Source organism: Mytilus edulis, chromosome 12 (genome assembly GCF_963676685.1).
Source record: "Mytilus edulis chromosome 12, xbMytEdul2.2, whole genome shotgun sequence".
Lineage (NCBI taxonomy): Eukaryota > Metazoa > Mollusca > Bivalvia > Mytilida > Mytilidae > Mytilus > Mytilus edulis.
The window spans coordinates 66,125,767-66,138,244 of NC_092355.1; the positions used below are offsets into that span (position 1 = coordinate 66,125,767).

The window sequence follows — 12,478 nt, forward strand, 5'->3', positions numbered from 1 at the left end:
TATGTACTTAATCATAAACAAATTAAATAAAAATAGGTTAAATATGAAAAAATCAACTAGGAAGAAAAAAATGATAGTAACATTAATTAACGAAATAATCCAACTAACATAATGATATTAAGCGATAAGAAGTAATGCAGGTTTTCTAAACTTGATGTTGATTTCCAGTTTTATTTAATACCTTATTGTAATGAGATTTATTTTCAGCTCTAAACAGGCAAGAATATTCATTTTTGAAATATTCCTCCCCACGAAAGTCAAATAGATGTCCCCTCATGTATACTATTAATTACTTGTTGCAAGTTAAATGATTAACAACAGTCACATATATGTTTGAAAAAAATCCTCTGTTTATAAGTACGGCTACGGAGACGATATACCATTTCATAAATACTAAAATTTGATCATTCAAAATATGATTGGTCACATTTACACCGTCTACTCCTTGATTACCACACACCAGAATTGTCTATAAAGTTTATACTTTTTAAACTTTAAACTTTACGATTATGTAATTTGACACGACAGTATTATTAAATATTATAAATATTTTTGATTTATGTTGGAGATTGAATACTGTATGACATATTACTTTTCGGATAACCATTAAGAAAGTGTCTATGTAAGAAAGTCATAGGTTAGACATATTATATATGTCTCATCAATTTAAGAGAAAATTCGAGATGTGAAAAAAAAAATATACGTGTATCAAATTTCAAGATTATTTTAGTGTTGAGTAATTACATGACAGTAAAAAATAAACATGATTTGATGTTTGTATGTAAAACATATAATAATAACAATCTTCAATAAAAAAATAGTTCTTTTCAAAGTTATCGTATCCGTGGCAGTTCATTCGATTTCTTCATTTTCTGTTTGTTTCCATGATTGGTATCTTGCAAATGTATTACTCAAATTTGAAAGTCAGTAAACTACTAAATTAAAAAAAACCGTCCAAAATATTTTAAAAGTACATCCATGCACAACTATATATAACTATCTACATAAAATAAACCATGGTCAGAACTATAACATATATGTATCGTCCTTTCCTACGCATATATCACCCTGCTTAGTCGCTTCGTGATTGTCGTATCAAGGCTTTGAGACGAGAACAAGCATTAGCAGCGACGTCATAATGTCTGAGGAGAAGTAATCTGCGACGTCACGTTGTGTGAAAAGACGTTATCAAGCTTGCTTTTGTCAAGCGTAAAACTGTATTAGGGAGTGGGAAAAGACCAGAAATAGAACGATAAACCAATAATCGGGTTGTCTTTGAATACATATCGTAAAATATCAGCCGCTCGACACAATGTGAAACTTTTCTGCTTGTTCTCTGCGCCACTTGTCAAGAAGGTTCACTTTGTGGCTTGCGGTTGACATTTCACGCTATCAATGTACAGAAAACCAAACCCGATAATCTATATTTCTAACATGTCTAAACTCATTTGAACATGGCGCAGATCATACACATAATGAAAATGCTGGACATCTATCAATGCAATAAAAAATAGATATAGGAAGATGTGGTATGAGTGACAATGAGACAACTCTCTATCCAAACAACAATTTATAAAAGTAAACTATTATAGGTTAAGGTACAGCCTTCAACATGGCGTCTTAGATTATTTGAGAAACACGTTTAATTTTGACAACATTGTACACTATCTTCATCGAACATTTTTGTCGAAGTCGACAGCTTCTTTTAATAATTCACGGGGTGAATGAAAAAAAGACACACGGATTTTATGTGATTTCATGTTTTGATTCATAAGAAACAGCGCATATTTGTTTTATGAATAATATATTTGGTGTCACGATATCTCATTAGCATGAGTTTGAATCCCGGCGAGGGAAGAACAAAACATTTGCAAAAGCAAATTTACAGATCTTACATTGTTGAGTTATTTATAGACGAGTTTAAGTATATCATATGATATGAAGGGGAATTTGCACTGTGATTTAAATAGGTAATAAATCATACTAGATACATGTAGATGACGTAACATTGATCTTTGTGCTGATTCTATGTGCTAACTGAAAGAAATGTCCTTGTGAATCTAATGTATGATAACTCTAATCAATCCTACTTTTTTGTACTGGAGAATGTAATTAATATGTACTGTATGTACTAAAACATATAATGTAGATATTTGATTGTCATTGAAGCGGTCAAGGCCAAAAATATGTGTAAACAGATGTGTTTTTATCGTCTCGGGTAACTTTTTCTATTTTTTTCTTACTTCGGTCTCGGTTTCTTTTAAAGTATTTAAAGAATTTATTTCTCTTTATATACATGTATACATTTATCAATATATAGGTCGTCTCAAGTTAATCTCAACAATGAACTCATCGGAATTTGAAACCGTGCCTCTTGGCAACATCACCTGTACTGTATCCAGCGGCACAGACCACTCGACCAAGTGGGCTATATTAAATTATCCCCCGCTTAGTATATTTCTATGATTTTGATTGGTTAACGGACGTCGTTACAAAACCGATAGCCCCTGAGTGTTGCTGACCCGTGTCCCCGGACGTTGCTACCTATTACATCAGGGAAATTCACGCGCGTTTTCCTCAGTTCCATGGTTGTTCCTTATGAAATATCGAGTTCTGTAGATTATCCATGATGTCTCTATATTAAGGTACTTAAAGGGGCACTAGATACGAGATCTATAAAAATCTAAAGTTTGATTGTTTTCTGTTCAATCAATAATGAAAGTGAAATAGTGAGAAAAAAAATCGCTTTTTGCAGCCAAAAAGGTTCAATTTTGTCAAATTATGCTAAGAAACATTGATAATTAGTTATTCACTTGCAAGGGTGTACTTCGATTCTTCAGGGTGTTAAAATATTAATATCTAAGGATATGAACGTAGATAACTTATAATTATTATCTTAATTTATCTTTAGTCGAAATACCCTTTCACGTCGGCTTATTCTAGGATTGTAACACATAACATGATGTAATTTGTGTGTGGTCATTGTTATTATGTCGAAACTGTAGGCCGTTAACATGAAGGGATCCAATTGGAAATAATCTTTAGAGCTTTCATGGGGTATCCTTGATAGAATATCAGCAATTTTGTTCTATGCACTAAAGGATACTTCACTCATAAAATGGCAATGTATTTTACCATGTATATACGTATGTGTTAGTGTTGTCTTTATATATCATATATATTGTGTATTGTTATAATTAATATGCTTGATAGTTTATTTAATAAATTATTATTATCATTACTGTTACTTGATTAGGGATTTTTTTTTTGAATTTCCAGCGGAGTTCGGTTTTAATGATTTGACTCTTTGTTTATAATTGTATTCAGCAGTCATAGTCATGTGGTACATGTATCTATCATACAAGAACCAAAAACTATTTTGAAATCGCTCTGGCGTTCGCACCATAAACTGTACGTTTTTAGAAGTTAAACACTTATCAGTTAAACATTATAATTAGAACATAAATTCATTTCGGCTGACAAGAGATTTGTGAAAAAAGTATACATTTATAAATGCAGAGAAAAAAGGAAATACAATATACAATGTGTTTTTATAAATTGTTTGTAAAATGTTTCAAACTGGCTTAATAATAAGGTAAAATATTAATATAGCTTTACAGTTTAGGTTCGTACATGACAGTTGTCTGTTTGACATTCATAATACTATTTATTTTATACATTTTTCTGTATACAAATAATATAAATGTTTTGAATGAAATTTATCTTTAAAATGTATACCACATTCGGAAATTTAAGACAGAGTGCGTTTCAACGAATGAAAAATGTTGAAATAGAAGTATATATATTACTGTAATGTAATATGATATTTTCAAATTAAAAAAAATAATAAATAGATTTTTTATATTACTTAATGTCGGGTAACTTGTAAAACAAGTAAACGTGGACTTTCTTGTATAAGACAATCCTATTTGTAATCAAAATATACAAAAACATACTGCTATTGAATTAATGTCTTTTCTTACCCTTATTTGTTAATATTTTCCGTATACAGTGACAAATTGATTCTTAAATTACTAATTGAATACACAAAATCATTTAGCAATTTTGAAGAACAGCTTAGATAAACCAATGGGAAACTCTAGAAAATATTGATTTTTTAAAACGTTTATTTGTAACGTGTTCCATGATAATGTGAAGATTGTTTATCAATTTCTCGATCTAGGAAACTCTGCCGCAAGAAACACGAATTTTGATCAGCAAATTAAAGTAAATTTGTCGATAATACATAATAGATATAATGAATAAATAAATAAAACTTGCACGAAAGACTTGATTTCCGATGAATATTGTGGGTTTAACCTAGTTTTATACTCACTTAACTTCTAACTATCCCCCCCGTAATATTGAATAACCACATACATGGAAGGTTAACGTGACAATAATTGGGACCAATCAAACAAAACTGTCTAAACAATGACCACAGGGATACAACACAACTAACTAAAAAAGTTAAACAAACATGCTACTAAATCTTTTAAAGACGACAACAAAAACTTTGTACTAGATAGTAGTTAAAAGTAAATCTAACAAAGACGCCTACAAAAACTATTTTGTAGTTGAAAGTACATATATCCGTATAAACTTTACACTTGTAGACTCTTTTGAAGTATAAACGAGGTAAAATATCAAAATGTAAAAAAAGGAATAAAATAATACTGAAATCACTTGCGTCCGAATTAAACCGGGCCCAATCAGCAACAGGAAAGACCTAAGTCAAAACCAGATCCATTACAGGATGCATATATACCGAGTCATGAGAACTATATTCGACCAAAAATAACATAATAGCACGGAAACAAACAAAGGAAAAAAAAAAAACGATACAAAACTTTCACATCTATAATATATAACTCAAAACGTTTTAGTGACGAAGACGGACGACGACAGGCAACTGACGCCAAGTTTGGCAAATGTGGCACTTCGGGCCAAGTGATGTAGAAAATAACAGTCGACGATTCGAGATGAAAACTTAAAATAATACATTTGATAAATTGGAGAAAAGAGATACAATGCATCCAGTCAAGTATGCCTCATATCTTTACTTCCACTTAGAAATTGACAAAGAGGGTTGGTTGTGAATTAAAGTTTACGCCAGGAAAGATGCCGTCAGCATCTTATTGTGAAAGTTAAATTTATACAACGCACTATTCAAGCAGCGCTATCATCTAGATAATAAATGTCAGAGTTAGAATTTCCAATCATAATTTCCGTGAAAGATGCTTATTGGAGCATGGGACATATTAAACAAAACTTAGATCGATGAAGCTGAAATAATTTCTTCGAAAACTTTACGAATTTGTTGACAGTTTTGGAATATCTGTTTAACATGTGATGACAGAAATATACCAATTGTAATTACCACTAACTCGTCCACCTTCCTCGAATGTTTCCTACCTAAAAAGACTTATTACCTGAATTGTACTTACACGAGTAACCCGAGTAATCTGACGGTTCTACATGCGGAGCAGGAGCTTCTTATCATTCCTAATGACCTAAGCTTATTACATTTTTTTAATTTCATTTGAGTTTTGTCTCTTTCTATCAGAATTACTGTGCTGTGTTTGTATTATGTATTTTTAAAAATCGGATTTAGTTTTATGCCATTGCAACGTGAGTTGGTTTTGACACATAAGTTTGAATATATTTTTGGTATTTTTCGCCTCTCTTTAACAATTATTTATTTACACATATTTAAGCTTGGAATATCACAATGTTATTGAAATTCCTGGTTAAAGGTTACTGACTTGTATGTTTTTAATAACGAGAATACTATCTGAATAAATAAAGTGCACCCAACACAATCAAATCCCTGAATTATAAATTCATGAAAATAATAACTTAGAAGATCGTGTACAAAAACTGAAATATGTTAATCGTTCCTATTTTACTTTTGTTCTCTTAACATGAATTTATTGTTTCGAACTTTTTGCAATAGCTCTTTTAGCTGCTGCAGAACTTGATGCCGAAACCACTGTTAAAGTTGTTGTGCATAGACATGGTTCCATTGCCTTTGTCATCTGTGCAACCATATCCAGGGCATCAGCAACTTTATAAACTGCGTATGTCGTCTTATCGTCGCTTCGTTTAGTCATCTCCTCTCCTTCTAAAACGAAAGCTGCTAACGCTGTCTCATTATCTCTGACTGCGCAAATTAAAGCACCGCTATCTCCAGGTTTTGCAAAGTTCTTTGTATTTATTTGTATAAGAATGAATCCGTCTTCTTCTATACCTGTGCATTTTCCTGTTTGAAGAAACGGTTCGGTGGCACCCCATTTATATAGTTTTCGCCCAAGCATTTCTAAAATGTCACCTTTGAAAATGTCTCCTTTAATGAGGTTGCCATTGACGCTTTTTAATCCTAATTTGCATTCTATATCAAATTCAGGACAAACTCGTATCAGCGAGAAGTCCATGTTTTGTGCATGTTTAATATCATTGTTTGTATTTGGATGGCAAATGAATACATTTTTCCCTATTTCAGTGTTATCATCAGGAAAGTACGCTATTGCATCTTTCTCAATGACGTGTGCGCAAGTTGTAAAAAAGTATGTTTCGCTACTGTCTTTGAGGAACATACCTAGTGTTCCGTAATGCTTTGGACCTTTCCCTGCCGTTAGTAAGTTGTTGATTCTACTTCCATTCTCCAATTTCGAAAAGTATGTGATTTCTCTCTTTTTACGAAATTCAATTTTAAAATCATACTCCGTTGTATCAATATAATTTTCAAAAAATGTTAGTACTTCCTTTTTATCTTCTTCCATTGATCCTTTTATATAGATACTAACTGCATCGTCAATATAACCAAATCCAGAAACCTTTTCATGTCTAAAAGAATAATTATATACATCAAAAGAGAAGAAAACAGGTGAATCACAAAAAAAGTAAAATCAGAAGCCACGATCGTGTTTTAACAACAACATTTACGATGACCAGTGTTTACCTGTGCAGCAGGAAATTTTAAGACTGTGGACATTAGTTTCGTTATTGAAGTGAAACAATGTACTAGGAATAATTTCAAAAAGTTCAGAAATAGTAATCATTGTTCATATGCTGATTAAAACCAAATCAATAAAGATGAAATTACGATGTGAACTTATTACAAGGATATGACTTAAATATTTACACTACACAAGTTGATTTGGGTAAAGATCAGTATATATGGATACAATGATTATAATCATCCCAGAACTTATCCTGTCATGCTAAAAGGTGAATACATTTGACTGTACGGGAATATAGAAATATAAAGCTATGTTCTGTCTGAATACAGACATTGAACTCGAGGCCTTCAAACCTAACAATACCATGACATGGGTATAACTTAATTGCAGCTTATATATTTACCTATATGCCAAAACCTTTAGCTCGTGAATAGATACACCATGTAATCTGCTGTTTGTACACTCATCTTCCAAAATACTGCAAAATATTTTTATCTTCTCTCCTTGATCATCCACTTTGCTGCCTATTATACTGTAAAGATCGGAACATATCAATTCTGATGCTTTTACTGCCTCCAAATTTGACAATCGGATTTCGTTTTTCGTTGAGCAGGAGTAACTTACAATGGCATTACTTAGAAGAAATTGTTCGAATTGTTCTTTAGTTTTGGTGTGTTTTTTATGTATTCCATTTTCCTTATGTTTCAGAAATGTGTCAATAATAGAGGTCAGACGTTTTTCAGTAATATTTCTTACTTGAACTTTTGTCAAAAATGTCCTTAATAGTTTCCCCTGTTCTAATACAACATATTTTGATAGCGCTGTAGCGATGTTTTCAAAAACAGTTTGACTTCTTTTTCTTGAAGCATTTGGACAACATTTGAAATCTTGTTTTCGAATAATTTCACTCACTGATTTAGTAATTTTGTTTCTAGCTTTCTCGAGGAATACGTATTGACTATTTATTTCGTTAAGAAGATTTTGTGCAGATATTTGTATATTCCATAACTGTTTTTGAATGCTTTTATGCATACGAAGACCTATTCGAAAGGAAATGTGATTGTCGTTAAAAAGAAATGTATTGACAAATATGTTATTTGGGTGTTTGCTGCCGTATAATTTGAACTGAATTTCCTTGCTGAGACGGTCAAGATCTACTGATGTATAATTTATTGAATTCCTAGAATATTTGAAGATGAATGTAATATCATTGAAGTCTTTGAAGTTCCCTTTCACCTCGTGTAAAACATCAGAATCCTACAATATACAAGTATATAATAACAGTTTCGATAAATATGCAAAATATTATTCATGATTAGCAAATTACTGTAATCATTTATTACACATTTATATTAGTTATGATTTTTCTCTTATTCCATTTGATAACAGTATTTGTCGTTTCAATGAAACGGAGAAGATACAAGTTACGAAATCTAGTATGAAAATACAAATTGCTACTTACAAATCCACTCAAATGACAATATCCGTGTCCACCAGATCCACTCAACAAAACTACAACTGCGAAAGGACACGTCAATTGATTACAGTTTTCCGCTGATTCTTTTCTAAAATATTTAATTGGTTTGCTAGAAGTTAGTCCCAAAAGGCAATTCAAATCATCAGATAACAATTGAAGTCCATGTTTAAACAGCAAGATCCTTGGATGTTGAATTACAGAATTAAGTTCCAAACTACATGTTTTTAGAAATCTGAATGCAGGACTTGCTTTAAGTGTCTTTTGCGTCAAAGATATCGAGGCGAAAGTCTCAGGATCAGGTTCTAGCACTAATGCCATTTTATTATTTTCTCATCATCTGTACTTTCAGTTGTATCTATAAATTAGAATAAGTAATACCTTAAGTGCACAGTGATACAGAAACCTTCTTTGTCATTCCTTAAAATTAAATCAAAAAACAAGTTTTTACTTTCAAAAATCTTTTTAACAGAGAGTTAAACAAATATTATTTTTAATCCCTTTTAAACAATTGTTAAATAGATGAAATTAAAAATAAATCCTTTCACTCATCTTTCCCAGAACCATGCAACTAAGCTAGCTATGAGATGATAAATAACTATTATTGTGAAGACAAGTATTTTCAGATGTTTTTTTAATGAATAAATGATAGTATAAGTTGAACTGTATAAATACAGCTTTCTAGAAAACCACACAACTGTTAGGAAGGTATATAAATAAAGGAAACAGTAGTATACCGCTGTTCAAAACTCATAAATCCATGGACTAAAAACAAAATCGGGGTAACAAACTAAAACCGAGGGAAACGCATTAAATATAAGAGGAGAACAACGACACAACACTAAAATGTAACACATACAGAAACGGACCAAGCATCAGACAAAATCCCACGAGAATAACAAATATAACATCAAAACCAAATACATGAATTTGGGATAGACAAGTACCATGACACGTCTTATTGCAATGTGAAATTACACTAAAAAATAATTGAAAACAAACGACGTAACGTTAAAATGTAACACACACAGAAACGAACAATAATATAACAATGGCCATATTCCTGACTTGGTACAGGACATTTTTAAAGGAAAAAATGGTGGGTTGAACCTGGTTTTGTGGCATGCCAAACCTCGCACTTTAATCTATATAACATTCATAGACGTTAAGTTTTGTGTTTCGAGCTAGTTGTTATCTTTATGGTTCATCTCATATACACACAACTTGGAAATATAACCAGTATAAATACACACGAAAAGCGGTAAAACTGAATTTGCAGGAAGAATCAAACAAAGGGAGGAGTAATACAGAATTTAGGAAGCCATACGAATTTCGGGTCATATAAATGTTAAAAATGTTAAAAATATGCCACATAGGGCTATGATTTTATCGTTAAAAAATTATACATACGAATTGTCCATTGTAGATATATATTTTACGAAACTTTATAGTAAAAGTGGAACATTTTTAGTTGTAAAAGAAGTCCTTTTGAGAAATGGCATTGTTTATAACATAAGCGTAACATTTGACGTTTGTATTGTATAATAAACTGATAGGTGATAGGATTGATTAAACAACAGACCGACATTATGGAGTTCTTTATGTGCACAAACTGGACACACCGAAATGTGTTATTCTACAAGACAAACTGTATATGCATTATATGACTACTTATCGTCAACACATATTAATATCTACAAAGTTAAGCAGTATTTGTATCCTTTTTTACTGACCGTACTTTCTGTTAAGGTTTTAACAGATCATTTATATATAATGAAATAAAATTCACTTATCTAGAAATCATTATAGATCAAGTAACAATAATAATATGACCGTAACAACACGACGCAAGATACACATGAATTGTTACGGTGTAGGAAAAATACTAGTCACTTTGAAAGTAATATTAAGTATCAACTAAATTTATTGAAAGCAACTCATTTGTTTTCTTCTTCTTTTTTTATTAATGAAATTTAGTATTGCAGTAAAACAGATTATTTTTCAACAAGTTATGACGAGCTATTTACTATAAAAAAAAGTTTTGTCTGGTAGTACATTTTTCAAAAACATATTCAGTATTAAAAATTTTACCGCTACTCTTTTTAAAGTACACAGATGTTATTGTTTAGCAAATGAGAATATTTATTTGAGTTAAAGGTATACATATATTTATATAAATGTGGCTATAATCAATGACAATCAGCAGGGCTTTAGAACATCAGTTGTTAGTAAAATGCGTTTTGTTAAAATATACTTTTTCACTTTTTTTGGTCTTTTTGAAAATGTTGTTTTGGCTGTATTTAGAACCCTCTACCACGAAAGTTATTTTACAGATAAACGTTTAAACTGCGGTTTTTATCTAACGCAATCATAGGTTCGAACGTTGTTTTATTTTATTTATTTATATATATAAATATATATAGAAGCAGAAAGTTAAGAACTCATAGGTAGAGAGCAGAAATCGTGATATATTTACAAGAAACACGAAAAACGGTCAAATTATGCTTTTTATATTTTTTTCCTGAAGTTTTATGAAAAGTTTTGTATAATAATATAATGCAGTACTTTTCATAAAACTCTTTTTATGAAAAATTATTAGTTATGATCAAATTTATCTCGCATAATGTTCCTTTATTGTAACTATAAATTTGCAAAACTTTTCATTATTTGTCAACGAAACATTTTTGTAATGCATGAATGGTAACAATATTTTTAATATGTGCCAAGTTCCTTTAGATTAAAGAATATCCGAGTTGACTTTGAAAATAAACTCATCATAGATACCAGGACTAAATTTTATATATACGTCAAACGCGCGTTTCATGTACAAAAGACTCATCAGTGACGCTCGAATCCAACAAAGTTTAAAAAAGCCAAATAAAATACAAAGTTGAAGAGCATTGAGATCCAAAATGACTTAGTCCTAGTTCACTTAAAGATTTCGAACAAGCTAGATGAATTTACATTACCGACAGGAAACAAGAAAAAAAGCATAAGAAACACGAAACATTCACAGCGAGCAAAACCCAAGAAACGAGAAATAAAAAAATCAAATTACAAATAACACGTGAAACAAAAATGCCGAAAACGTGCACGACAATAAACCGTTACCACACCTTCTACAGTCAACCATAGCGATTTAGCTTCTTTTTAAATGCATCATATTTCTGCTGTGTTGAGCGTTCCTATATATAAACATTCATACTATAGGGTTATTGCATGAATATTGAGAAGAATTTTATATTGCATGAGCTACGAGGGACAACATTCCCCAATATTGATGCAATAACCCTTTTATTGAATAGTAATATAATATTTGAAAGTAAAAATTGGTTAAAACTAAGAATTTATCATTGAATACGTCATGAATTTTGAAGATTTATTGCACTAGTGCAATATTGAAACTTATTGCACGCTAACTTTTGGTTACTTTCTCTGGGAAATATTATATTGCTATGCATTAATATAGGTTACTTTGATTAACACAAAAGATAAAATTTTATTTTCTGAAGTTGTTGCTATCACTTCACATTTATTTCATTACAATCTTGTAAACACATTTAATGTATCTTACCTATGTCTTAACATAATCAACTTAAGTATAGGAAAGTAATCCTTGACGGTACACAGTTCATATCAAATAACAACGAATGTATAAATATTGGAAAAAAATATTATACTCATGTACAACCTAAACATATGCAAGCTATATATATAAATACGAGTTATTTGATATGAATTGCTGGAGATTTTTGATTCGTCATGCTATATTTTATTTATATCACACGTGGTTATTATACTTTACTAGTAAAAATGGTATCAGTTTTATATTCAACTCACTGAACTGTAAAGGTGTCGTTTCGTATTTAAACTAGATTGGTTATTAATAATAATTGGTAATTTAAGTCTTACAAGATCATTTAAATAGAAAGGGAAGTTTAGGATTAAAACTAAATAGAGTGTAAATAACAAAATAGGCATTTTAAAAAAACAACACTCACTTCTAACTTTAAGATATGTATTGGTGTATTTATTGTGCAAG

General features: G+C 30.7%; 1 protein-coding gene across 1 annotated transcript; it reads right to left on the bottom strand.

Moving 5' to 3' along the window:
- Positions 1-3,487: 3,487 nt before the first annotated feature.
- LOC139498950 (uncharacterized) lies at positions 3,488-12,145 on the bottom strand. Its single transcript, XM_071287542.1, has 4 exons — positions 12,011-12,145; positions 8,425-8,794; positions 7,366-8,219; positions 3,488-6,846 (listed from the first exon to the last, which is right to left on the bottom strand). Exons 2-4 carry the CDS (start codon positions 8,755-8,757, stop codon positions 5,931-5,933), a joined length of 2,103 nt encoding a protein of 700 aa, XP_071143643.1. The 5' UTR covers positions 8,758-8,794; positions 12,011-12,145; the 3' UTR covers positions 3,488-5,930.
- Positions 12,146-12,478: the final 333 nt, after the last annotated feature.

Bases quoted from the DNA above. Each gene is read 5' to 3' on its own strand.
- LOC139498950 (XM_071287542.1), bottom strand. From the start codon at position 8,757: ATGGCATTAGTGCTAGAACCTGATCCTGAGACTTTCGCCTCGATATCT. The intron at 8,220-8,424 runs GTAAGTAGCAAT...TGTATATTGTAG, and splicing joins ATTGTCATTTGAGTGGATTT to GATTCTGATGTTTTACACGA. The intron at 6,847-7,365 runs GTAAATATATAA...TTATTCTTTTAG, and splicing joins CTAAAGGTTTTGGCATATAG to ACATGAAAAGGTTTCTGGAT.